The 27,577-nt window shown below is 39.9% G+C and overlaps 1 protein-coding gene across 2 annotated transcripts in view; it reads left to right on the top strand.

The window, feature by feature from the left end:
• Window positions 1-247: 247 nt before the first annotated feature.
• Window positions 248-27,577, top strand: part of SCUBE1 (signal peptide, CUB domain and EGF like domain containing 1) — a 184,377-nt gene continuing 157,047 nt past the window's right edge. The window contains exons 1-2 of one of the 2 annotated variants that reach the window (XM_056481851.1): window positions 248-432; window positions 3,027-3,149. In XM_056481851.1, coding sequence (XP_056337826.1) covers window positions 345-432; window positions 3,027-3,149 — 211 coding nt within the window. In that variant the 5' untranslated portion in view covers window positions 248-344. The remainder of the gene's footprint in view (window positions 433-3,026; window positions 3,150-27,577) is intronic. The other variant, XM_056481852.1, reaches the window with a different exon arrangement.

Here is a 27,577-nt window from a genome sequence, read left to right as displayed (position 1 = left end):
TGCCCTCACAGCCGCGGTGTGGGGCTGTCCGTCCGTCCGGCCGGCCCCAGCCGCGGGGGGGCGCGGCGCGGAGGGCGGCGATGCTGAGGGGCGGCAGCGAACCGGGCCGGGCCGGGCCAGCAGCACCGGCCGGGCCCGCAGCGGCTCCCGGCGGCCCAGCACCCCCTCCCCGGGGCGCAGGGGCGGCTCTGCCCCCGGCCCGCCCCGGCCGCGGCACCGCCCCCGCCGCGGGAGCCGCGGCGAATCAGCGGGGCGCTGTCAGGGCGTCAGCGCCGGCGGCTCCGCGCGGCCGGCCCCGAGCGCGTCCCTTATCGCGCACGGGCACCGCCGATCGCATCATTATCATGGGCACTGTTTGCTTTTCGCGGCGCTGCTGTTTGCTTTTCGCCCTCGCCTGGGCCGGCAGGTTGGCGGGAGGCAGCGGGGGCGCAGGTAAGGAGAGGGGGCTCCGCCTCGCCCCGGGGGCGGCCGCGGGGTCCGTGTGTCCGCGCCGCTCTGCCCGCTGCAAGGTGGCTGCTCGCCGCTCGCAGCGCCGGGCGTCTCGGAAGGTGCGGCGGGGAGGCGTTTTCTCGCGTGCTTGACACAGCCGGAGCCGAGGGATTTCTGCAGGGAGAGATGGGGAAGAAAAAGTTACTTTCCTTGAGTGCCTGCGAGATAAGTCTGTGCTGAGCCCTGGAGACTCCGCAGAGTGAGCATTAGCTGGGATTTCTGCACAGGTTTTCCCTGTCTGCGCATTAACCCAAAGACCTGGCGGTTTTAACAGCGGCGCTCGTATCAGGTTAATAGCTGTAATTATACTTGGTCTTTGCTTCGGTGTTTAAAAAAGACAAACCAGAAATCAGACTCCCCCCTCCCAGTCCTATCTGCTTTGGAATGTTGCAAGCCCAAAGTGATTTCTGAAAGAAATGTATGCGTGTTTTGAAGTTGTGCGAGGAGAAATCTTTTAAGGTGAAGTTCGAGCGGGGGCAGGCGGGGGTGGGGGGGAGTGTGTTGAAAAAAATCGCAGTTTCTCGGATAGCGGAGTTTGAATGTAACAAAATGAACGAAGTCAGCCTAGAAGTTCTTAAAGTCCGAGTAATGCAATGTGAGATGTGGAGCAGAGCAGGGGCTCATACTTGGTTTTGCCCTTTCATTTGACTCATTGGCATTCACGCCTGACTCCCAGGCATCCTCTGGTTGCTGTGAAATGTCCCCCTTGGCTCAATGCAGTTTGAATTTTTGACGGCATTATAAAGAGTCCAGCTGTCACTTTTGCTGATCTTGATGGGAGGTGGGTGCCGGTTTAATGACTCAAAAGTATGAACGAGAGCATTAAAAAAACCCCAGAGAAAACCCCCCTAAAAACTTATTTTCTCTTTGTGCTTGACTGAGTCTGTGCCTGATCCGGACAACACCTAAGCTAATTCACGTAAATCATAGCTAGATCTGAACTGGCTCACTGGTGAAAATAAACGAATGGACAAGAAAAAAGGCAACAGATTATAGCAGCTCTGCCTTAGTCCGGAAAATTACGATGCTCGATATTAAAAAAAAAAAAAAAAAAAAAAAAAAAAAAAAAAAAAAAGGCAGAAGCTCTACAACAATACAGAAGAGTCCGGGCGATTCTCTGGCTGGGATTCCAGAGGTGCCCCGTGGGGCCGCCAGCTCTGCACCTCTCACAGAAGTTCTCTGCTGTGTGCCATGCTACAATGTCTGCTTATTCTCCGCTCTCTAAATAGCCCCCTCCTGTTCCCGGTGACTTTGAAGGATCCGTGTGTTATCACTGGAGATGGCTGAGTGAGCACTTCTGAAGCAATTAGCGCTAGGATCTCAAGCCAGCAATAAGACCCGTTTTCACTTTAGCGCACCTTTTTGAGGACGTGTTAATGTAATTGGCATGAAACCGACTGCTCCTGCCTGTCGCTGGGTGCCCGCCTCCCTCCTTCCCTCCGCAGCATCCCCATCCCTCGGTCCCTCCTGCCCCTGAGGCGGGGGCAGCGCTGCGGGTCCCTGTCCGCCCGCCGTGTCCTGCGGAGCCGCAGGTGTGGCTGTGCCATCGGAGCCGTGCGAGGGTTGGTACCGGGGGCTGGTACCGGGGGTTGGTACCGCGGGTTGGTACCGGGGGTTGGTACCGCATTGATGGCCCGGCCCGCTCCGCTCCGGCCGGGGCCGGGCAGATACACAGGGCTGTGAGTATTCCCGTGTTCCCAGCACACGCCATCCCTCAATAGGTCGCAGTTGTTGGGTTTTTTTCTCTCCCCCCCCGTGCTCACTTCATTAACATTCCCACGACTGCCAGGTCTCGACTCTGTCTCATCCTCCTCCCTCCCCATCCTCTTTGAGTCCGGGGAGAGAACGAATGCCCGTCACTGCAATGTTTGCTTCCCGCTCTGGAAACAAGAAAAGCGGTCTGAGTCTCCACTTTCAGAGTCAGACTTACCCACCACAACTGCTGGGACTTTTTTCCTCCTAAATGAGTGTTAGTCCAAGTAGACGATGTTATTGCAGGTTGCTTTCCTCCACTCTACCTTACCGAGTTTCATATGGTCTTCCATTTATTTATTTTTTTGCTTCTCAGTAAAAAGTATTAATGTGGTTTTGCTGTTCAAATATTTCTTTTTTCCATTCCCCCGCCAGCACAGTTTATTTAAACTAGGGTCTATCTTTATAAATTAAGAAAAATCTCTGTGTTAGAACATGCGAGTGGTCTCTTTTTCTCCTCTTATAGGTAATTTAAGCATTCTCTTGTTTTACTAAGATGTGGGTCTCCAGTACCAAACTTAAACAGCAGAAGCTAATTTGTAGTGTTTAAGTATTTCATTCCTGGTGCAGAAATGTGAGAGTGAGTCCCTCCAGCTCCGGGGAGCAGTGCTTAAAAGTGACTTAAGGAGAATATCACATTGTCTGGATTAGTTATTTATGCTCAGATGTTCTCATTTCCAGCATGACACTGGGAAGGCAGGCAAAGGGGAGTATCAATCCTTGGTGTTTTGTGTCTCAGGTCTCCCTTCTTATCTGTCCCCTCGGGGTTCCTTCTGTGCTTCCAGATGTTGACGAGTGTGCAGAAGCCACAGACGACTGTCACATTGATGCAATTTGTCAAAACACACCAAAATCCTACAAATGCATCTGCAAGCCGGGCTACAAAGGGGAAGGGAAGCAGTGTGAAGGTAAGGACAGATCGGCTCCTCTCCTGTCTCTTCTCCCCTCCCTTCTTTTATTTGTTTGCTCTTTAAAAGCTTTTGTAAATAGCTGAATTCCTGAAACGATTAATGCAGATTTACAGCTGCTTAACCTCAAATCTGGGTGTTTATTGGCAAGCATCCCCCTGCTGCTTTTGCTAATTGTCCTGCACTGCAAACGTTGTGCCTGCCAGCCTGCTCTTAAGAATAAAATAAAAGTGGGATGAGAAGGGTAGCACCAGCTTCTCCTGGGCACAGGTGGGCCCAGGGATGGCATGGCATGGCATAGGATGAGCCCCTGGGCAGCTCCCCAGCAGAGAATGGATGGAAAGGACTCACCACTGTTTTCCCCAGGCAAGTTACAGAAGGTGTTTTTCTTTACCTACTCAGTCAGGATGCTGGAGTTTGATTCTCTTTGACACTCTACATGTGTTATGATCACGTATTTCTAGTCCTTGGAACATTATTTTAAAAGGAAACACTTCAGCATTATTGTGCTTATACAGACTTGAAAGAACTTACTTTACTTCTCTATGTCCTCATATCAGTCTTGTAGTTGATAAAGACCTAGAAGGTTTTATTAGACTCTATGTACACTCATATTCTGGATTTTATGCACCCCATCTTGTCTGTTGAATCTCAGCAGAGAGATTCTCTGGTGAAAAGAGCAAATACTGTGATTGCAGCAGAATGCCTTCCAAATAAAAGATGAAAGATTGTTATTTTTTCCTACTTGTAGGTGCTCAGTAGGCATAACATTTTCTTTCCAAGTATTCTTTGTATGGCAGAATGCACCTTTTTTTTAAAAGTCTATAGACAATCCATTAAAAAGATTGAAGACCTAGAAGATAATTTAGTCTACAAAAATTTGAAACCACATATTATTCTCCATGGACCTCCAAAATGTTTGTTCAAGTGCCCTCAGAGAGCATTTTTGTGGTTGTCATATTTTTCTGTCTTGGGCTTAAATTGACAGAGACAAATTCTCATTGTCCACCTTTAGGTGCTCTAGCATCTCTGAGCTGCTTTTCCTCTGGAAGCCAGATTTTCTTTCCTGCAAACAGGATAATCATTCAGCACCAGTTCTTTCTCTATCCATCCCTTCCAGGGAAAGAGCTGCAGAACTCTGAGAAAATGTACTCCAGGCCACAGCTGTGGAGGTTATGGCATTGGTACTTCTTGTATTGTTTTTCTACATTAAAAGTTTCCTTATGCTTTAGCTATTTATATTTTAGTTGTTGAGCTCTGTTTAGTGGTAGACATGGCTTATATTCATGCTTGTCTATTACACATATGTGTCTTTGCCTGGTTTGCCTTGGCTCAGTAAAAGAACACCCAAAAATCCCAAACTCACTAAGTAGTAAAAAAGACAAGATTGAACCTTGTGATGATGTACAGAATAATGGGACATCTATGTTTGATATCAAACTCATATCTAATAGAATTTAGTGTCTCACAAGCCTGATAAGTGAACTGGGGCAGACTGCAGCACATTCTCTCTGGGTGTTCATTCAGCATTAGTTAGGTAATGTCAGCTGTCTAAACCAGGTGTTACTGTGCATGATATATAACTTTTTTTTTACAGTATTATGTTAACAGTGCTAAAGATTTTGTGCCAGTTCTGTGTCTTAAGTTGGTAATCACTATCAAATTTTAGTAGAAGCAGAAAGCTTCAGAAAGGGTCAGTGGCAGGTCTGAGATCTGCCTCAGGCTTCTGTACATGGAGAGTGGGTTTGTTTTGCATCTTGAGGTTAAGTATTCAAAACCTACAGAAGTAAACAGACTAGCTTAATTGATTGATATTCAGTATTCTGTCACAAGACACCCTCAGTGATCAGCTGTTAGAAGTTATCTTTTAAGATAAAAGGGGCTGTTAACAAAGATGAAACCCACTGGATCATTTCTGTTTTGCTAAAACCAGAGCTAGGTCATGAAATGATTCTTGTCTTGATTCTAAAGCCCAGTCTTTATAATTGGGCTTTTCAAAATAAGCTTTTTGATCAGTGGAACTAGTTACCTATGAGAAAAAGATTTTGTACAGATAATGAGCCTCTTCAGCTAAGTTTGTAGCAATCTACCAGTGTTGCTTGATGTCTGAGGAAAATTTAGTGTATCATAACAACTTGCTTATTGCCCAGACTCTCATCCAACCTGATTTTACTAAATTAATAGAATTGCCATTCATACAGTACAATGAGCTTAAAGACATCACACTGTCAAATTCATCCTGATAAATTTTAGTGAGCTGCTGGGTTTGGTGGTATTAGGGCATTGCAATTAATTCAGAAATGTGCATGTTTGTTTATTTTAAATGGTAGTCTTAAATACTGCTTTTGTTCCCTGAAAATCCTTTTTAGAGCAAGGGGTAGAGTATGGAAAGTAACATTTTTTGGATGATTCTTAGGAGCACATATTTGTGTGCTCCTATGTGTCCAGTACATCACTGTATTTGTGTACTCTTGTGTATTTATTTATAGTTTTTCTAAACAATGAGATCCTTGGGCTAATGCAGTAAATGTGGAGCCCAGCCACTTGTGCAGGATTTTGCTCAGGGTTTGCTGCAGTGAGCTGAAGGGTGGGGAGAAATCCATATGACACAAATATTTTTTTAAGGACATGTGGAGAACTCTAGCAGCAATTATACAGAAATGAAACATTTTCCTGACAATCTGTTAAGTTTCTTCAGTAGGGAATTTCTTTCTGAACTTTGATTTTTCTCTCAAAATGTCTTTTGGCTTGAGTTTCTCCAGAGCTTTTGAGGATTGAGGATGACTTTTTAGTTCACAAGTATTTTTCTTGGGTTTTTTTGTCTGGCTAGCTTTCTTGCCTGAACCACTTGACCTGTTTATTTATAAGCAGGTATAAGCAGAGTTATTTCTCTGGACAGGAGAGTTCCTCATTCATATGTCCTGTCTTCTGCTTCCCTCTATAGATTTCAGTTGACCTTTTTTCTTTCTTTCATCAGGTATCCGTTATGCTTTGTAAAGCCTCATGGTCAGCATTGCCATGATATTTTCCCATATCACATAATCTGTCAATATCTCTTGAGCACAAATTCTCCAGATGTCATTTTCATAGGACAGAATAATGTGTCTAACCCAGATAATCTTTAAAAAACAATTCTCTATTTCTAGTCAATATACAAAATCCATTAATTTATAATTAATTTATTTACTTGCCCTTGCCCACCTGCTATTACCTAAGAAGTCTTCCCCATTGTGATTTTAGTCAGGATCCCAAATGCATTGGACTGGATTCAGCAAGCATGGTCTTACATGATCCATAGGACTTTGTCCTTACCTTCTCAACATTGAATTTTGGCTTCCCCATAGGCTGATATCTCAACAAAATTGTGTGAAAGCAATGGAAATTCCTGAAGGTTCAGAAGGATTTCAGGTCCTGGGTTTCTTTATGCATTGACAGAGCCTTGTCTCCAATGCAATGTTGTGTTTGCAGTTTGTAGGATATTGTCATTGAACGTGTATAAAGGGGTTTGGCTCTCAAACCCAGTTGTTTGGAGTTTTTACCCCATACTGCTTCTCTGACTGCTCCAAACTCTCTTGCCATTGATGGTTAAAATTCTCTGTATAGTTGTTGCTTGATGTTTGCCTATGCCTATTTTATATCCAGCTAGTGTTAAGTTTATTTTATAGGTTGTTTTTTTCCTTAGCCTACTTTTTATCCTCAGTGGGACTGTAATTTCAGTGAGTTGCTCTAGCTGTTGGTTTTTTTTTTCCCTTTTGGATTATACCTTACATGTATACATATACATGACCCTCAAGACACATTTATTGGGACCTGTTGCTTCTGGACTATTAAACTCTACTCTCTGCTTTCCCATATTGACTGAAATTTTCCTCTTGGAAAATTTTTTTCTACTGCCTTTCATAGTATTTTCAGACCTCTGCTTCAGTTCCTTTAATAATTGATCTCATAGAGTTGTTAAAATGTTTCTTCAACTTTTTGTGTAGAAGAAAATTGTTCACAACTTTCAGCTGGACTTTTTTCCTTTTTTTAATTCTCCTGTGAAGTTTCATAATGTTGGTGATGGATTTCTTGCTGAGGGCAGCATACAAATTCCATGGCCAAGTGTCTTGGTAGAGTCTGCCCTGAGAGGGTGATTTTCAGATTTCTGCTCAGGTTGGAAATTTGTGCTACATCAGCAGCAGTTCTGCTTGACTGCTGTGAGTGGGATTGTGCAGTTCTAGTGATTTAAGTTGATCATGTGTTCCTATATTTGTAGTCTTTTTCTTAATGTAAACAACCAGTCTAAATAAATAGGCAGATGATGGTGATAATCTGCAATGAGGGCCTTTATTCTTGATTGCCTCAGTGGTAGCACCTCACTGGGTTTAAGTATGGGCTATCTCAAAGTATGATAAACCATTCCTGCCTCAGTCACAGGTGTATTCAGCCTCTGCATGTGTCCATTTGGAAACACAGACCAATTGTCCCTTCTGATCAGTCATTATCATCCTCTGTAGTTTTGTGGATTTGCAACCAAGTTTCTGTTTGTACCTGTTCATTAGATCTGTTTTTAGTGGATTTTAAACAAATCTTAGCAATTGGAAAAACAACTCATCACTTTCATTTAAATAATAATGATCGACTCTCTAGGCTTTACTTAATACTCATCTTACTATTTTAATCTTGCTGACCTGTTTTACCTTTCATTTTCTTAAGAAGCTCATTCATGGTCTCACTCCTTGGGTTTTCATTTTATTACGGTTTTGAAGACCTGTTGTGTTCTTCTCATGCTCTTCAGAAGTGAATCCAAATATTGTGAGAGGGCTGCTCTGAATCAATCAACCTGGAAACACAGGACTTTCCAGACTTCTCATTTCCCAGCTCCCCATCCAGTATCTCATACCAGAGCCTCCTTTTGTCTGCAGGGATAAATAAGTGAGGGGCTTCTGGATACCCTTTAAGTGGAACAATGATCCCTTTTCTTTTAAGAGCTTTCTTTCTTAAGTGAGTCATCTTCATCAATGATATCCTGTGAGAGCTTTGGTTTCTGAAACTCTTGATGCATTTTGGTGGCATCTTGATGCTTGCACAACTCTAGTGAGCTTACACTTGTTCAGTCTGTCTCTGCAGAATAACAGTGATGCCACTGAACAAGGCAGCTTAAGTGACTTCTTCCTGATTGATGATTCTTCCAATAGCAGTAGAAGGTGAATTAATACTTTCAAGGACTCCTTTGATCTCCCTGGATGAGGTTTGCAGTGGATATTAGGTGCTGAAGCTGCTGTGCTTTCTGAAAGAAAAGAAACCACTTTCAAGGAGAAAGGCAAAGCAAGAGGGAAATATTTTTCTTTTCAATACCAAGAAATAGGTACTCTAAAATAAATTATTGCTGGTATAGATACTACTTTTCTACATGTAACATTAGTGGTAATCATACTGGCAATTGTTTTTAACTGACAGTTTTAGGGTGAGTCTGTTGTTTTACAGAGGCATTTTTCCACTTGACTGGTAATGCCACTATAAAAATTTTTTATTGAATTTCCTTGCTTTTTGGCATTGCATTCTGCATGTCATCTGTATACATGCATATGTAAACAGATTCATGGCAAATTCTATTTGCTTACTCACCATAATGTACATGGTTGCAGGATATAGTAAAAGGCATATGAGTTTAGCATGGCCACTTGTCCCAGAAACTATTACAGTCTTTAGAGAAAAAAAGGTAGGAGGGATATGAAAATATGAGAAGGCATCAAAAAGATGAATAATTGGCAGATGGTGCTTGTGTCGTGTTGAAGTTGATGTCACCCTGCCCTAAGGATCATGTTCCAGGTGAGACCTGGTGCTCCAAAGCTTGTGCTGCTGAGTTTGTGGGGTTGGCTTGCAGCAGCTCATCTGAGCACACAGCAACACTCTGCCACCTCCAAATTTTATGGGGATTTGTATTCCAGGGTCAAATCTTCCCAGTTTGATTCACACAGATTATAGCTTTACTCTGGGTGAGCTTCTGTGCAGCTTTCACAATCAATCAGTACATGTTGTCAAAAAAATGAAGGAGAGGGGATATAAACTAGCTTCTTTGATTTGAGCTGGTAACTGCTTTTTTATTTTCTCTTTCTCTTACTGGGTAGCTTGATGCATTTTATGTGGTTCAGGCTGATAAAAGTGTTCCCAGAATTGAATTCTGATGCTTTCTGTATCTGTGCTTTTTTCTTTCTCCTTTTTTTTTTTTTTTTAATTGTCTGGTACTGTTTAACACTCAATTCTGACTTGCAAGTTTTCTAACTTGCACCAAGGGATGAATTTTCTTGGGGGATGGAGAAGTGGAGAAGTAGCAGCAAGTAAGCAAATACTCCTGAGAACATTCTATATTAAATCAGAATTTTATTACAGCCTAAGTGAATTAACAGCTTATGATAACTTTTTTCTTTTTCCTCCTTCATGCTGCTTTCTGTTCAGTGAATAGGGCTTTTGTTTTGGTCAGAGTTGAGCCTTGATTTTATTTATTTATTTATTCAAATTGCTTTAGTTTCCCAACTTTGTTCAGTAGTTCATCCACTAAAACCAGAATATCCCTTAGCTAAGCTGACATGCCCTGTTTAACTGCTCCCAGGGCCATCAGTCCCCATGTGTCACGAACCCTATTGTTTCCTCCTCTCCCTTTTCTTCCCTACCCTTGTCCTACCTCTCAGAGCTGCTTTTTGACAGCCCATAATGCTGCTTCAGTGAACAGCTCCCCCGGTGGTCCACTTTGGAAATCTTCCATTTTGACTTAGAAAAAGAACATTCACTCCAACTTCTTTTTTTTTTTTTTTTTTTTTTTTTTTTTTTTTTTTTCTTTTTTTTTCTCTCCAGAAATGCTTCTTGGATACAAATATCACTATATTTTGCATAAACAAATACCATCCCATATTTCATATGGACCTCATTCTTCAACAGCATTACACATAAATCTCAATTTGGAAAAAAAAAGAGGGTTTTTTTCAAGGACACTTCTCTAAATAGTTGATAAGCTCCCTGTCTGCTGATGGTCTGTGGGTACTCTGGGAACTTATAAATATATATAAAATTTCACCAGCCTCAACAGTTGCTAAGCTGCAGAAGCCATGGTGGCCTCCTGGGGTGATGGAAACTTGGTATTTGGAAGGCACTTCCTTCCACCCAGATAGACAATGTAAATTAACTGCCAGGAAAATGATACTGAAATGGAGCATAAATAAAATGTACTAATCTCTATAGGTCTGTCCTTTTGTCTTCATTCTTTTTGCATCTGCCAGATACTATCCAGTTTTCCTTGTTTTCCCACCTGTCAGCTTTACTTCTGGTGCAGTCCCCTTTCCTCCCAGTCTTCATTATGTTGTCTTGTATGCTCTGTCACTCAGCTGACTTTTAACCTTGTCATTTCCCTACTGCAAATCCCACTTCTCTTTTGTCCTTTTCTCATGTATTTTCAATTATTTCATTTAGCTTTCCCTCCCTTCTCCTCTCAGGGGCTTGCAGTTAGAGCAGCATTGTTCTGAGAGCTCTAAGTGTCCCTTATTGGTCCTTTCTCTTGAATTTCATCTTTAAGTCAAAACAGCTTCTACCAGCTCTCAGATTTCCCCTTTTTTCTTGCTTTTTCTCCTTTTTCTCCACCTCTTTCCTGGCCCCCATCAGCAGCTCAGAGCTCACCTGTCCCTGCTGTTTCCACCCCCTGCAGACCCACAGCTCTTCCTCAGTGTCTGGCTGGAAAAGCATCTTTGCCTGGCTGGTGGCCATCATTTGGGAGCTCCTCTTTGCTTGTGGGCACTGCTGAAATACACATTCTTTGATCTGAGGCTGATGCAGGACATTGCCAGGGAATCTCTCCTGGGATGATGGCATAGGAGGAATTAGGGAATGTGACCTCCTGCTGCTCCCATGCCCAAAAAAACTCCACTCATGCTGCTTCTGTCTGCTGTGCAGGTAGCATCCCCTCTGTCCATTAGCACCCATGCTAATGGGCACTCTGGAGGCAGTGGGAATCAGGGATGGGGGATGCTGTACCTGAGGAGGAGGAGGATACACTCCCTGTACCCCTGCTGCCAGTCCCAGGCTGTTCTAGCTGTGAGCCTTAAATGCAGGGCAGGTTTGGGTTTGGCCAAACCTCAGGCAGTTCTGGGATGGAGGATGTATGGCAGGAATTTGTAGGGAAAATGTGCATGGAGTGTGGTGGCAAAAGGAGTAGCATGCTCCTTTTCCTTGATGGTGCTTTTTTTCTTTTTTTTTCTTTTTTTTTCTTTTTTTTTTTTTTTATGTTGGGGCTATTCTGTGAAGAATATCACTGAAATAACCCCCAAAGTGAAAGACAACACAAAGGAGTACAGCCTGGCCCTGTAGCCATTTCTACACTGACAAGTCAATGAACTGGATATAGAGGCTGAGACACATGGCAGGGAGAAGGGTGGTAATAGTGTGGATAGATTCCCTTTCCTAGTTTTGTTTCTGGAGCCATTGTGGTGTGAAACTACAGCAAAAAGTGTAAAAAACACCTACCAAGAAGGACATTTTGGAAGCTTTAGCTGCCTAAATTTCAGCAGATGCCTGTTGACCTTTGAATTTATTATATCTTGAGGGAAGGGACTAAGGAATTTTTAGATTTTTTTTTTTTTTTTTTTTTTTGTAAATTTTCAGCTGTAATTCGACCATCTTATTCTGTCCTGAGAAATCTCCTGAGAGGTAACTCCCTGACACCTTATTTGAGATAAAATCTGAGACTATTAAATCTGTTAGAGCAGTTGAGGGAGATTTTTTTAAAATATAGCAAAGCAGTGATTTTGCCATATAATCCCTTTAGAAAAAAGCTATTTTTCCTGGTTTTTTTCCTTAATTTGTTTTAGTGTATATATATTTGTTTTAAATTTCAGCTGAAAAAAAAAAAACCTGCCTTAAAGCAGATACCCTGCAAGAAAAAGTGTAGTTCATACATCAGTGTTTGGCAGAGTTATAACAAAATGAAGATAGGGTTTGAGAGACCCCCTTGAAATTTCAAGACTTTTCTACACATTTAAGATGCTGAGAAAAAGGAATATCTTTACATTACAGTTGGAAGAATTTTTTTTTCAAGTGTCATGAATCACCAAAGTACTCAAGCTTATGTGCTCAATCTTAAGAAACTCTTACCTTTTAAAGTAATTCTCTTTAAGTGCTTTATTAAATTGAAGCTACTGCCTCATTTTATGTTGCAGTGCTGCTTCTGTGAAGCCTGTAGAAGGTCACAGTTTTTTTCAGTGACCAAGGAATTAAAAAAAAAAACCTGGATCATTGAAAAAGGTGATTTAAGACCTTGATCTTGCACGTGCTCTAGACCTAAACTTAGTACAGTTTGTTTGGTGCTGCAGGACTCGTAGACAGCATATCAAATTCAAGACCATGCTTTCACAACTACTGACAATGTTTTAGAGTGCAGCCATCAAAGAATTAGAAACATTAAATAAACAACTTTCAGATTGTTCTGATTCTTACAATCAATTTGCTAAGCAGATGAGCTGTTATCTCAGAGAACATAAAAGACAATTTTCATTTACTCTCTCAGGGTGAGGTTACTAAGCTTCATACAATTGTTCCCATGCCTTAATCTGCATGAACTACTTCCAGTCCTTACATCTAACGTCGTGCTCAGCATCAAAAATTTTACTGAGGGGGAAAAAAACAAGAGCAATGCATAATACCAATTTGATTATTAATTTTGTTGGAGGGAATGGTGCTGCTGCAGAAGGTACTTCAGAGGAGGGGAACCTCTGCAGAAATAGGTATTTATTGGACATATCATTGCTGAAAGTACTATAGGATGTTACTGCTGTGCACTCTAGATTTTGCTGTTGTGAGAGGGGAACTGCACTGAAGTGCATTTGCTCTAATTTAATTTTCTGGAAGCAGAGGTCATGTTCAGATCTTTCAGTCTCCCTGTTATAGTGGAAAAAGGGGTTGAAGGAAGTGGGGTGTTTGCTTTGCTGAGTAAGTAGGATAGGTAATGCACATCTAAATTGTCTGGCAGCACATGCATAGAAGGAATTTGATATCAGCCTTCATGCCTCTAGAGATGTCAGTGTCTATGCCAAGCAGAGTTGTGCCTTTATTCTTTTTGCACATTTCTGTTTGTAGGATTTTGTTGGAAAAGGATTCCATAAAACTTATGACTTGGAGACATGCCACAGTTTTTCTCTTACTACAAAGCACCAAAGTCCAACTTTATTTAGAAATTTCCATTTTTTTCCTGATGCATTCCAACCTGTCTAAAGATTAATGGGATCAAAGCTCCTCTTTACTTCTCCTTTCCCCTCCCCAATCCCTTTTCTCTTAAAGCAGCCCAATTCTTGCTTGCACAGTGGTGAAGTCCACCTGATCCTTAGTGCAGGGCTTGGTACAGCACCCTCTGCAAGGGCAGGTGCTGAACAGTTCACTCCTGGGAAATTTGGGATTTTCCTTGGGATTTTCCCCAGGGTCTCGTGGTGATTTGGGCTCTCAGGGGAAAGCATTCTCCTTTGGCTGTGCTGCAGACCAAACCCAAAGCCATCAGGGAGGCCAGCTGCATTATTTGGCTACTAGAGGGCAGACACAAGTGGAACCCTCTGGCTTCTGCTTGGCTGGAACTCCTGGGGAAGTGATTTTACCTCTGTTCAGATGGGAGTGTGCAGAAGGATTGAGAGTGCAAGGAACAAGTGAGGGAGGGAGGGAGGGCTGCCAGGATTTCTGACCTGTGGCTGCTTTGCTGTAGGAGTGAGCCAGGGAAGGGGTATGAGAGAGGAACAGACAACCTCAGCCTGTTGTCTGGGAAAAAAACCAAAAACCTGAATACTAAAATGCTTTGGTTGGATATAGTCTGTTTCATTGGGTAAGAATGTTTCACTTTGTGAAAATGGCAGCAGCTTATTCTGTATACACACAGTTTTACATTTAAGGAGATTATAACTTCAGAATGGGAGAACTTTTATAATACAGTTTTCTCAAAAGCTTTAACAATGGAAACTACCCCATCAAATAGTTTCCAGGAAAATGATTATTTACTAGGAAAATATTTTCTTGTGATATGGGTGAACAATCACATCTAGGTGTATAATAAATGTATTTCTCTTCTTGATCCTTCTGTTACTTTGCATCCTTTCACTGACTGTTTTGAAATACTTTTTTTTTTAAATCTTTATCTTTAGGGAAGTGCAAGAACTTCATTATAAAAAAAATACCTGTTGACTGCATCACATGTGGCCTTACAGAACAAAACCCAAAAGCTTCAGCTTTTATTCTAAATGAGAAATACACATAAATCTATTCAGGATAGGAACAGTAGTAGCATTAATTTTCTAGAATAGCTTAATGACACATTTTACCTTAACTTAATATATAAGTTTTCAATGCACATTTCTGAGTTCTTTCACTGGACTTTGCTGCACAAGACCCAAAGAGAGTTACTAGAAAAGAGTTATTAGAATACATTCCTGTACTGTTTATGCTGAAAGGCTCTTAATGATTTCCATGAATATTGATGTTATGATTAGGTACTAGACATAATTTTGGGCTGTTTATAAGACAGATATTCTGGTGGTCTGTATGGAAGGCAACAGAGAGTTGCTGTAGCCTACTCCCCAACATCAGTCTTTATTATTGATATTTATAAAATTGATATTTATATTATTGATATTTATAAAATTAAGGGAAAAACCATAATAGGAACAAACTTTATACTATGTAAAACTGCAGAATTTATATTTTATATCTTGTTTTTTAAACTATTAACAACATATTGTTCCACTGAAAATCTAGTTTACCAAGATTTTCTTCTTCAATAAACTTTATGATCAACAAGGAAGTAAAAAACTTAAGGGAAATAAATACATGTCTTCTGGTCTGAATTAGGCACTGACATAGTCTTTTCTATTATAGTATTTGAAGCAGGAGGGAGTGCTTTAAATGCTTCAACCCATTTAACCTTAATTGCTTGGTTTTAATAGACATTTGCTAACTAAAGGAACCAAATTATAGCTTGAATTAGGCCTTACTAATCTTAATTAAAAGCTCTACTTTATAATGGAAAACAGCCTATGTTTAAAACAGTAAGCCTTTCTTAAATGGCTTACTTTAAAATACTAAATCTCTTTTGCTAATAATTGTTTAGACTGAATATGGGTAACCCTTATTTTCCTTATATTGCACTTAATTAAAAATATCTCCTCCATGTGGTTTTGTGCAGTGTGCTGGCTGTAAAATTGCTTGACTGGTGGGAGTGGGATTACTTTACTTTTCCTGTGGTAATTTGAAAACATGCTTTCTGCCTTTGTTTTGAAAGTTTTCTGGGGTCACAAGTTACAAGAGTAACAAGTGAATCAATACAAACATTGGCTTCCTGCATTTGTCTGTCCTCAGGCAAATGCTTGTCAGTCACTCACAGCATTAATAATACACCCTGTAATTCCCTTAGTTGAGCACTGAAATTGTGCTCAGGCACTTGATCATGGTCTCTGCACTCCTTCAGACACCTGAATTTCAGAATAAATCAAGTTTGTTGTATTGGGAGGAAGGCAGGCCCTGGCTCTGTCTGTTGGGCATTTGGTGTATTTACAGAATTCCTGTGCTTTTCTGGGCTATCTGAAGAGAACAGAGTGGATTTCATCTTTCCAAAGGTGCATCTCAGTAGTGCAGATCAGCCCAGTCAAACCATTTGCTTTGCTTTCCCTTTGTGGTTGAGGGAGAGAAATTTCCTTCATGCAGTTTTTTATTGGAGACAAAAACAGGTCAGATAAATCATGTCTTGAAAATAAGAGTCTTCTTTTGACACAGGTGTGGGCATCTACAAAGTTGGATGAGGTGCATGAGGGCAAAGAGCCTGCAGGTGTGATTTAAATTCCATTGAAATTCATAAAGAATGTTCTGTGCTTCTATTTTTAACCAGGACATGGTATTTTTAAGCTGCCATATTATAATTGGATCATGGTGAAGTTAATCCTCCCAGTCTCAGTTTTATCTTTTTAATTCTTTAATTTAAGTTTTTTTCTTGATGCACTCTACTGAGGGAGCACTGCTAGACTGTGTGATCATACCTTTCTTTAATTTGCAATGCTTTTAATTCAGTGGCTGAATCACATACTTGCACAAACTAAACGCAAGTTTAAAGTCCTTTATATGCTAAGTCTGCTAGACCTCTGTATGCACTTGGGAGAAAATTCCATAAAAAGTCACTTGTGTTATAATGGAGATGGACAGAGCTTCTTGTATGTCAGTTTTGTTTGCCTAGTTATCAGATCTTTGGAAAACCTCTAAAGCATTTTTTAGAATTTCTCCTTGTTGTACAGTTAGTTTCATGTTCTGTGCTGATGGAATATACAAAGATTTTTAAATTATACCTAGTAGAGGAAGGCAAAAATCAGGAGTCTTTACAGTGGATGCAAAGAATCTGGTCCCTACCCATGTGTATTTATCTTTTGATATCAGAAGTTTGACTGAAGATCTGTCTATCCTGATGTGCAGTCTTGACAGTGGCCAACAGTGGAGATTACAAAAAAAAACCCCAATAAAAATGGAAGAATGCAGCTTGAGACTTAAAGACCTCCTGAGCCAGAAGTTTCATTCAAATCTCTGTGTTTAATGACATCTTTGGAATAGGAATAGAAGATAAGTATGTTTGCTTCTCCAGGTGTTCTGCAAAACTCACAGTGCCAGACAGGTGATCAGCCATGCTCAGAATACTGGGAAAGAATTGTGCAGGAACAGGGAATTGTGTGCACCTCTCTCTTTTCAGCCTCCCATCTGATGTGGTTTAATTGTGTTTCCCTACATGGGCAACCCCTAGAAACCTGAGTTTTTGGCTTGGCAACTAGCACCATCTTCAGAATGATGGACCTTCACACTTTTCTGAAAATGAGACTTCATTGAGGAGAGTCTCAAATCAGTTGTGAAAAATTAATAGATACTTTGAAAAGCTTGACCTGGATGTTTGACTGAACTTCAGATGGCTACACTGTTAAATCAGGTGCTGTGGATCAACACCCATAACCCCAATTTATTTCATTTTTGAGCCTTTTACTGAGGCTGAAGTCCTGTCTTATTTATGGGTGAGTTAATTAGTCAGGCCTTGCTGCCCTGTTTTCAGTGGATATTATTATTACCAAGGATATTGTAATGTGTTCTGTCCTGGACTTCTGTTTATGTACCTTAGAAATACTGTGAGTATACACCAGACACAGTGCTAAAGCAGGAATTCTCTAGAAAGATGGGAGGAAGGAAGAAGCATGTGGAATTCATGAAGAATGTTTCAAGGTGTGGCATCTCAAATCTCTAATTTTGTGTTGGATGTACTGTCCAATTAAAAAAAAAAAAAACACAAACAAATTCTTTTTTAGGTTGTTAACAAAGTCTTTAGGCAGGACATTGCTGCATTTTGCTTATCTCTGCATAATAAAATAACATTGTTGAAAGGCATCTCATAAAAAATCATCTACATGAGAGTATTGGAAATAGGTCTGCAGGACTAAACAATTTTTTATGTAACCTCAGCCACTTTTATCCTTCCACTGCTGGGAATGAGATCAGTACAGTTGTACAGCTTGGCTTTCTATGGTGCATTCTGTCAATAGCAGATTATTATTGAATACTGCACAGAAATTGTAGGCATTCTTTGATTCTCTCTACTGAACATTCTCCCCAACATAATGAACAATTATAATTGCTTTAAATTCCCAAAGGAAGATTTCCAGTCTATCACTATGAGCACTCTTCAATTTTCAGCAAATGCCCATGTTATTATTCCTGTGTCTGCAGTTCCATCCTTTTTTCATTTAATAGTGTTAATGGAAGCTGTGTGTGCTTTCTAGTACAGTATATTTGAGCACTGGAGCCAAATAGTCTGATTTTATGGCAGAGCTGAAATTGCATCTGTTTGCCCTATCTCAGTTTCTTGTCCAAACATCAGATGTGAGAACAGCTTATAAATGAAAATATTTGATGATTCACAGGTCAGCAATGCTGTTTTTCAGATTTGAATGTTAAATTTCATCCTTAGCACTTTCCCTGGACTTTTCCTCACTACGAAATTCGTGTTTGAACAGCTTGGCCTGGCCTCATCTAACCCTCACTTGCCTCATGTCCAGCAAAAATGAGGGTGTAACTTCATTAATTCATGGTCCTGGTATTGCTTACATCTCTGGTTGTCAGAGTGTCCAGGAAATGTTTTGAGAGTCTGGAAAGGGTGATGATGATGATGGAAAAGCCAGTGGGTTGCCTGCTACTGTTCAGTGTCTGTGCATTTATGTCCCTGTTGGACACAGGTCAAAAACCAAAGGCTGCTTACCACTGTTTATTAGGTTTTCTCTGTGATTATTTGTCTCTGGTGATAAATAGGGCTCTGGTTCACAAGACTAATTTCTGCATAGTCTTTTCAAAGATTGAGGAGTTCATCATAACTGATGAACTGGGGATAAAATTTTAGAATTGCCAGCACATATCAGTAGGATTATGTTCTCTGTTTCATCTGGAATAAAAAAATTACATCAATGTGGTATTTGTTTAAAAATACAACCCTTTTGCATTCATCAACTGCAACAACATCTAGGGCTTCTTGTTGATGCTGGCCAGGTCCATGCTTTCAGAAAAAAAAAGGAAAACATTCAGTCTGTACATCCAAGCAAAACTGCATGGCAGGTACTTTACACGCTGTGGAGACAGAATTGTTGGTAAGAAGCTGAGCGAGGCTGTGCCAGAATTCTGAGTTGTGCAGAAAAATTGCCAACTGTTTTGGCATCTTGAAAATAGCTCCACATTTCATGCTGGTACAGTCCTGATGGAGAGAGCTTTTGGAGCTGTGAACTGTTTCAGACAGTGCTTGTGTGTGCTCACATTTAGGGTATCATCATTATTATCACAGGTTTAGTAAGGTAAAACTCAGTGAAAGTAAGATGCTGAAACACAAATCTGCTACAAACTTAAATTTTCATTACAGGAACAAAATGTGACTTGATCATCTCAAACTCTTGCATAGTAACAAAATTTGTAGCCTAGTAACTTTTGTACCTTCTAGATGGTGCACTCAGCTGAAGGGTGGTGCACAAAAATGAATTTGAACTTTTTTGCAAGACTATCTCAGATTAAAATTTTTGTAAACATTTGATGATTTCTATTCAGTTTAGTCCTCTCAGATTTTTTTGAAGTGAATGCATCAAGCACATAAATGAGCCATGTAAATGGTTTAATGTAGGGTCATCTCAACTAGTTTTACTGTTTGTTTCCTAAAAATACCCACAGCTCTGCAAAGGACTCATGAGCAAAATTAACACCACTCTCCTGAAAACATAAACTAAATACAAATAATGCATCAGTATCTAGGCTGGAGCACTGAAATATTTTTTAAGAAAAGCCTTCTTAACACCATAGAAAAGTGAAGGAAAGTAAGAAATCCTCAGTACTGTCTCCTGAATAAAAAGAAATGTATTGTGAAATTAATAATATTGGAAAGCAGGCAACATGCTGCTGTTAATAGATTACTCTTGCCAGAGGTACCCTGTAGTCTTAATTAGCATGAGTGTGAGGGACTTCTCTTTCATTGGGTTTTAATGAATGAGCAATACTCTCATTTTTCAGTGCATTCCATGTGTTTTACACTGTTTTGCCATCATGTCCACCCTCCTAGACTAGATGAAAGCTTCTTAGGTACAAAAACTGTTTACAGCAAAACCAAGCGTGATGATTCTAAACCAAAGATGGATCTGTGTTTTGATGAACCAAGTTACTGTCATTCAGCTGCAGTTTAATGGGTGAGGAGTTCAGCCTTTATCCCTGTGAAGGACTTAGAGTGGCACTCTTTGTAGGCTGCTGTCTGCAAACCAAAATGCTGAGAGGCTCACAGGTCATCAAGGATGCTGTTGGGAGTGGTGTGAATTAGTCTGTGTTCTGGGACAGGTGGCAAAATAGGAGGCAGAGTTGGTTTCTGGGGCTTCATAACTATTGGATCTGGCAGGGAACACAAGTTCATGGTTTCCCTGTGCATCATGTTTAGAAGTAACCTCATGACTTCAGTAATGAAGTGAAAGGCAGCCCTGAGCACACCAGCAGTGTAATGCAGAGCTGCTCTGCTCATAGATTTATTTCTGTGGGACTGTCCTGCCAGTTTTTTTAGGCTGGCAAAATTAATATCTGGTATGCATCTCATAGAGAGTAGGAAGTTTAACCAAGTGATACAGGATGACAGGAAGCCTTGCATTTAACAAATCTTGCATGATATAAATTACATTATATTCCCCAAGTGCATAACCAGCACAGCAGAGTAGTTTTCAACCAGGAGTCTGCAATAGCCCAAGGACTACTGCTAAAGTACAGGTGGGAAAAAATAGTTTGAAAAGGTAAGCCTGCTGTCAGAAGATGGAAATTTGCAATACAAGTGTTTCCACTTCTGCTGGAAAACATACTAGTTCCTCATATCCAAAAAGGTTGAAAATCACTGTTCTGTAGCTTCTCATACTGTTTGTGATCTTGACTGAAGTGTCAGTCTGCCAGGGGCTAAGGAAGCATGTGCTCTATGACACCAAGAAATTTTCTATTTGGCAGTTCATAATCTACCACTGACTTGTTCTGAAATGGGCAAGAAGCAGCCTTCTGTTATCCTACATGAAGGGCCACATAAAAAAAGTTAATATTCATTCTCTGATAGATAATAAAGAAATTTCCTTCAGAATTGAAGGCTGGGATTTTTTGCCCTTGGTCAGTGGACAGACATTTAAAATTAAATGCAAAGTAAGATTGGAGATGAACAATCTGAGAATAAGATGCCTGCAGAGTCTGGGGGGAAAAAAGTAGGTGAATTATATCTGTATCAATGAGCTAATTTCACTACTTGAAACATTCTTCTCAAAATTTATAGGTGCATATTTGAATTTAAAGATCTAGGAACAACCTCCTGCCATGACTTACTGAAGCAATTATCTTTAGGATGCATGCACACCAGCAGTGTCAGTAAGGACACAGAAACACTCTCCCATTAGATCAGCAAGAACTTTGAAGATTCAATGTAGAATCAAACATTTCCCATTGCATTAAAAGAAGGAATTGGGGTGGAAATGGCTGTGATTTAGAAGTGGTGGGAAAAATGCTGTCAAATGTCATGTTTCACATTCATAACAGCTTGTGAACAGGAAACCTCTCTGCTTGAGCTTGTCAGGCATGGCAGCTACTAAATAAAGACAGACTCTAAAACTGTTACGTGCTCTGCAGGTATCCATCTTTATTTGGGTATCTCACTTGAGCTTCAAAGAACTTGCAGCCAATCTGTTTAAATATCAATTAAGACAAATGTCAAGCTGCTCCAAACTCTAATCAAGGGTTTAAGATGCTGAATGCAGGATTACAATAATTTTGGGTTAATCTAGAAGATAAAATGAAACTGGAATGGTCCCAGATAAGTTTCCATTGTGTAGTTGAGATGGCAAATGTCACATAAGGGTAATACTCAGATATATTAATAGAACATAAAATATTCCCTAGGGAAGAAAGTCTGCTTAATTATTTTTTCCCTATAAATGATTCCAGCTCTCCAAGGGTTTCAGGCACCCAAAAGGTAGTGGAGGTGAAAAGCTCTGTAAAACCTCAATGATAATGCAGTAGGAAGATTTGCCAGTTCAGCAGTCAGAAACTCTGTAAGGTCCTAGAGTGTTCCATATCACTTATTTGGTCTCCCCATTCCTGCTGCTGGGGAGTTATGTGTGCCACCATACAGAGGATTTAGGTGATACCAAATGCATTCAGAGTATCAGCTTTCAGTTTGTATGTTACCTTTTTTTCAGTATTTTTGCATATTTCTTACCTCATTGTGCTCCAGTGATAACTTTCCAGTGGCAAGATATGTTTGGACTGAAGCAGGAATACCTGCCTTGAACATCAGGCATCCTCAGAGAAGGAATGAAAGGGGGGGTTCCTGTGTCTGTTGTCAGTTTGATTGGCATATCAATGTCCAGCCACTAAAAATGTCCTTTCCTCTCTTTGAACTAAGAGTTTAAATAAGGAGGGAAATGCACAGGAAAGAGAACAGTGACAGGAAATGGAGGAAGGGAAGGTGAATTTAAGAAAAATGTAAGGAAGGGAGTCTCCAGACACCATATTTCTTATTGATGACTGAAGAATGGGATGGTTGTTCACCAAAAGTGTGAGCTATAACCATTCAGCTACTGCAGAAATTTTGGATTTTTGTCATCTGTTGCCTTGTTTCATTTAGCAGAGTGTGAGCAGACTCAGCTTACAGCACTGGGTGCTCAATGCTGTCTCATCACTTGTATCTTTAAATGTGACTCTAATTCTCTTTGTATGGTGCATAATATTTGAAGATTATTAACTAAAACTTAGAAAGCAGCAAGTGCTAAACACACCTACATTTTCTACAGCTGATAAACTCAGTTCAATTACTTCATTACCTCCCTGGAGAAGGACTTGTGTGTCTGAAAGCTGCTTTTCCCCTTTTTCACTGAGGGTGATTCCTGTAAGGCCAGCTGTACTCTGTGTGACATGAAAATTTGATTCATGCTTGCTGTATACATTATAATAACAGGGAAAAAAATTACAGACACAGGGCAAAATAGGGATCATTAATAGCTGTCTCTGTACTTTCTTTAAAATGGAAAATTAATAATTGTGGTTAGGGAAAAATGATGAAACAATATTAAAATAATATTAGATTGAAAATTACAGAAAATTTTAAGTCATATCTGCAGGCAGTGATAAATGTGATGATGTCTCATCTTTCAGACATATCCTAAATGCTTTCAGGCAAGATAGTTCTAAATATGAAACTCTTCACTCTTAAAATGTATGTGTTATTTAACCAGCTGGACATACCTTTACATAGTTTGGTTTGTATCCCATTTCCCCCACTTTTTTCAGACAATACTTCAGCAAGATATAAAGCATGATGAGCTTTGTGTTTAGCCATCAGAGAAGGCAAGGAAACAAAACTGCTGCAGAGTACTTGATCTTTTCTGGAAACTGGATGAAACAGCTTCCAGAAAAACAGCACAACAATACCACAGATTGTATCCAAATCATGTCCACTAAGCTGGCATGGCCTTTTCATTTTATTGCTGGTTTAATACTGGGAAATAGGGGCTTGTGACATTTTTGAAGGAAGTTGTAAATTGAATTTTTTTTTTTTTTTTTTTTTTTTTTTTGTGGACACACTAATGGGAAAAACATGGGAGAGGCAGTACCCATAGTGGAAAAGCTCTTGAGGGATTTACACTGAAAAAAATTCATGTTAAACAGCATATTGTACCTGTTCTTTTTCCTTCTCCACCGAGAAACATCCGGCTGCTCGTTCTGAGTTTACCCTGCTCCCAGCCTGCCCACCCTTGACCTTGCCTCTTTGAGAACTCCTAATGGCTATCAAATTTTACAGTTTTCTTTGGCACCAGCGTCTTGAAAACATCATGGCAACCTGAAAGCTGTAAAAACTGCACTCTGTGTTCCTCTGGTTCATTAGATTGTAACATTTACAAGGTCACAGCATCTAAAGAATAAAGATGTTAACGTTTATGAGTCAAAAAAATAAAGTATCTCAGGAAGGGCCAGATGTAACAAATAATTTGTTTTATAGAAAAAGTGATTTAACAAGGTTTTTGTGGAATGGGATTTTCAAAAATGGACTTTTCTCTGAAGGTGAAGGGGGTTTTTGGAGTAGAAATATTGAATGAATCTTGGTATGTCAATATTTTCTTCATAAAATTTGAACTTGGAGTAGATGCTGAATTCTGATACCACAAAACACAGATGGAAATGGTATTTCATCAGGTCAGATTGAGTGAAATTGATAATTCATAACATTTTCCCACCCAATTCTTCACACATGGGTCAGATTTTGCAAATTTTAAGAGCAGAGCAGACTTCAAATGTGTGGAAATGTGCTGATGTTAAACTCTTTGTAAGAATCTAACATGTTTAGTATTGTTTCCCAAAGAGCTGCACTTCTGGCAAATTTCACCTGCACTTTACCAGAATGGTCTTTAACCTGTGTTTGAGCTTTTATCCTGTCCTTTAGATCTGGAACTGGTTCCCTTCTTAAGGAAAGTGCAACTTGATATGGGAAATACAAATGCCACAGGTTCAGGTTGTCCAGAGTGTGATGTGTATCTGCTGAAAGTATATTAAATGTAAACTCTGCCAAACATACATATAAATATATAAATATTCCCATGTAATTTTTACTTATTTTTTTGGCTTTTGCAGTCTCAAACCCATGAAGGAGAATAAGATGCTGATCAGACTGTCATCCAGGACTTGAACTTGTTTGTGATTCTTGTCAGTGTGCATGTAACTTCACTTCCACCTGTTTCCTTTAAAGTAGTGGTGTCAGTGCTATGCTGCAGTTTGCTCTGAATTGGAAATGGGAGCAAAAACTTTCAGTGCTGATCCTGTCTCACATATCTCTCAACTATGAATCTCAGAAAATACACCTTTCTTAAAACTAAGCCAGTGGCAAAAAAGCCTCGTGGCTTTTGTCTCAGGCTATTTTATCTTTGGGTTTTACAAGGTTACTTTTCTTTCACAAGCATCTGAGATCAAATTGAAGCTATGCAATGAGGCAGAGAGTTCTGCACTGTAAATCTGTTCTTAGTTGTGCAGGATTTAGAACCCAGGGGTGGACCTTTTTTCCTGTATTTTTCTGTGGATATGAGAATAGTGCATTAGCCCTAGGAGGAACAGTGGCCATAAAGAATCAATAACATTTTTGAAAGTTCTCTGTAGAGAAGCCATAAAAGTGAAAAATATTACCAACATGGAAATATGGGCTCCTGCATCCTACAGTGTACTTTGCTGCATAATTGTTGTGGATAAGCAGGCAAGATGCTGCTGATGCAGAACTGTAGGATGATAGGATGATATCTTTTAGCAGAAGAAAACTAATAAAAGATAATTTTGCATCTGGTATGCTTTGCCCTCTATAGGAGCTAGCAGCAACCCCCCTTCAATCAAGAAGGTAAAACACAGTTTCTTTCCTGTCAAGTTTGTAAGGGCAATGTTATTTGCTGTCTCCATAGTGTCTTTCTGGCAATATTTTGTTTAAAGCAGTTAGAAAAAAGAAAATTAGTATAAATTTATTTTTCTTTAGATGCTGGAGAAATCCATGGCATCATCCATCAAGATGTACTTACAAAGATTTTAATATTTCTTTTTCTAGTTATTTAATGGATCCAGCTTCTTTATGAGATATTCCACATCTTTATAATATACCTGTACAATTGCTTTTGTTTCTGGTTCTTTAAATTAGAAGTCTATTTATTTTAAAATGTCCAAGCACATAAATTACTCCTTTCAAAGTCAATTGAAGTTTTTGTTTACTAAATTAGCTCCAGATCTTGCTCTTATATTGCTAGTCAATAAATACTTTTAAATGGACGCAGATTTTGTTCAATCCCACTCCTATTCTGAACATCTTCTGTTGCATTCTGAGTGTTGGGATCTGTGGCCTTGACAGATGCCAAGATAAAAATTGTGTCAGTGCACACTTTCCCATTTTCTATAGAAATCTGTGGAATTCAGCACTAAACACTGAATTTGGCTCATTGACTTCCAGGCCTCAGTCATTCTTCCTTTTGCATGTTAATAGCCATAAGGCTTCTTGTGACAGTTCAGCTGTGACACTCATCCAAAATTCATCAAATCCATGCAGGCATTTGCTTTGATTTCAGTAGTAGCTGTGCCCATGATGATCTGTAGCTGTGCTGACAAAGTTTGTTGCATGTGTTGGAATGATTTTTGGACATTCAGGAACTTTATTAATTGCAAGTGGTGCAGTGAGGAGTGGGAATGGATTTTTCTGGAGGTGGACGTTTTACTTTCTTGGCAGAAATTCTGTGCCACCTTCTAGGAGAGCTGGTTACTGCTTGGTAAAGATGATTAGCACACAGTAAATTTCATGACACTGCTGAAAATGTTTAGACAAAATGGGAAACAGCTGTTTTGCAACTTCCTTGCTGTTTTACAGTTTGATTTGTCTTGTGGACATTAGTTATTGCACGCTGATGTGTCTTCTGTTCTCTGCTGAAACAGAAAGCTGAAATACTGTGATATAGGAAGCTGAAGAGTTTGATTCTTGTTTTATTTTGACTATTTCATAGCTGTATGTGCTTCTGGAAGAGCTGCTTCTCAGCAAGGTGGCCTTGTGGGATTTCCATCTCTTTGTGGCAGAATACACAAATCAAACCAATCCTGGGGGAGGGTCAGTTTCACCTTTGATAATGAAAGAAGAATCAACCCCGTTATGTACATAGGAAATAGAGGTCCCCAAATTTTCTCAGATACTTGTCTAGGGGTTTCTTAAAAAGTTCTTGGGTGCTTGCATGCCATAATAACTTCAGTCTCATAGAATGGGTGTTTTTTAAGTAACACCACTGCTCCTTGAGGAGGACAGCAGCAGAGCATGGCTGTGTTCCCTAGGGATGTGCTAACAAAAAGTTTCACCTCTGCTTTCCAGAAAGAATTAGGATGGAGTTTCCAAGCCTCTTTCACCTTATAAATAGCTGAACCAGTACAGTAACTAGTACACCCAAGTAAACAAGTCTCTTTTTACCTCTTTTTTTGTCCTGATCGTTTTTTACCTTAAAACTTTAGAAACAAGCTGTGGATTTTTTTGAGATTTTTCCAAACCAGTTCCAGAAAAAGATGATCAAAATTATTTTGCTAGCATCTGAGGATGTCCTTACATCCAGTCCTGGGACTGGAAGTTGCTGTTTCTTTTGAATACACTAAACTCAAATAGGTTCTTGGCAAACTAAGTGTGTCAGTACTACAAATGTCTCTACACCTTCTTAATCATTTTGGTGCATTTAATTCTTCTCTGAGACTCCCACGATTCCTGCCTTTGTAGTACCACATGAAATTAATTTCTCTTGGAATGGAAATACTGCAATTCTCTTTTAAGGTGATTTCTTCACTAAGCAACCCAAGAGTTCCCCATCTGAACAGCTGGAATTTAAGGAATTGAAAGCTTTAGAAGCATTTTGCCAGTGTAGATAAAACCTCAGGTTTTCCTTTGAAAAACCTTGCAAATTCATCAGTAGATGCACCTACATCCATGACAGTTTTGTGGCTGGATACCTACATTTATTTTTTGCTCTTAGTTTTGGTTTTTGTTATGGTAATTCCTTCATGATGAAAGACAGTATTAAGTGACCAAATGCTAAAAATGTTAAGCATAGTTGAAGCTACAAAATTAGCAGGGAAAGCTTAATTTCTCAGAGGTGTTTAGAGTTGATATTTTGATTAGTACCCAATTCTATCAATTATAGGGGGAAAAAAAAAAGAATAATAGGATATGACCTAACCAAAAGGATATGAACAAAGATGGCCCCTGCAAATTTTGAGGTTTACAATAGACTAAATGAAGAGCAAGCCTGCAGGTTTTATGTGATTGAATGTACTCCTATTACTTTTACTCTATATGAAGCTTACTAGGGAAGCTGTATTCT

This window comes from Oenanthe melanoleuca, chromosome 1A (assembly GCF_029582105.1).
Source record: "Oenanthe melanoleuca isolate GR-GAL-2019-014 chromosome 1A, OMel1.0, whole genome shotgun sequence".
Taxonomy (NCBI): domain Eukaryota; kingdom Metazoa; phylum Chordata; class Aves; order Passeriformes; family Muscicapidae; genus Oenanthe; species Oenanthe melanoleuca.
The sequence above is the reverse complement of the archived record's forward strand: the minus strand, read 5'-3'. Positions and strand labels throughout refer to the sequence as shown.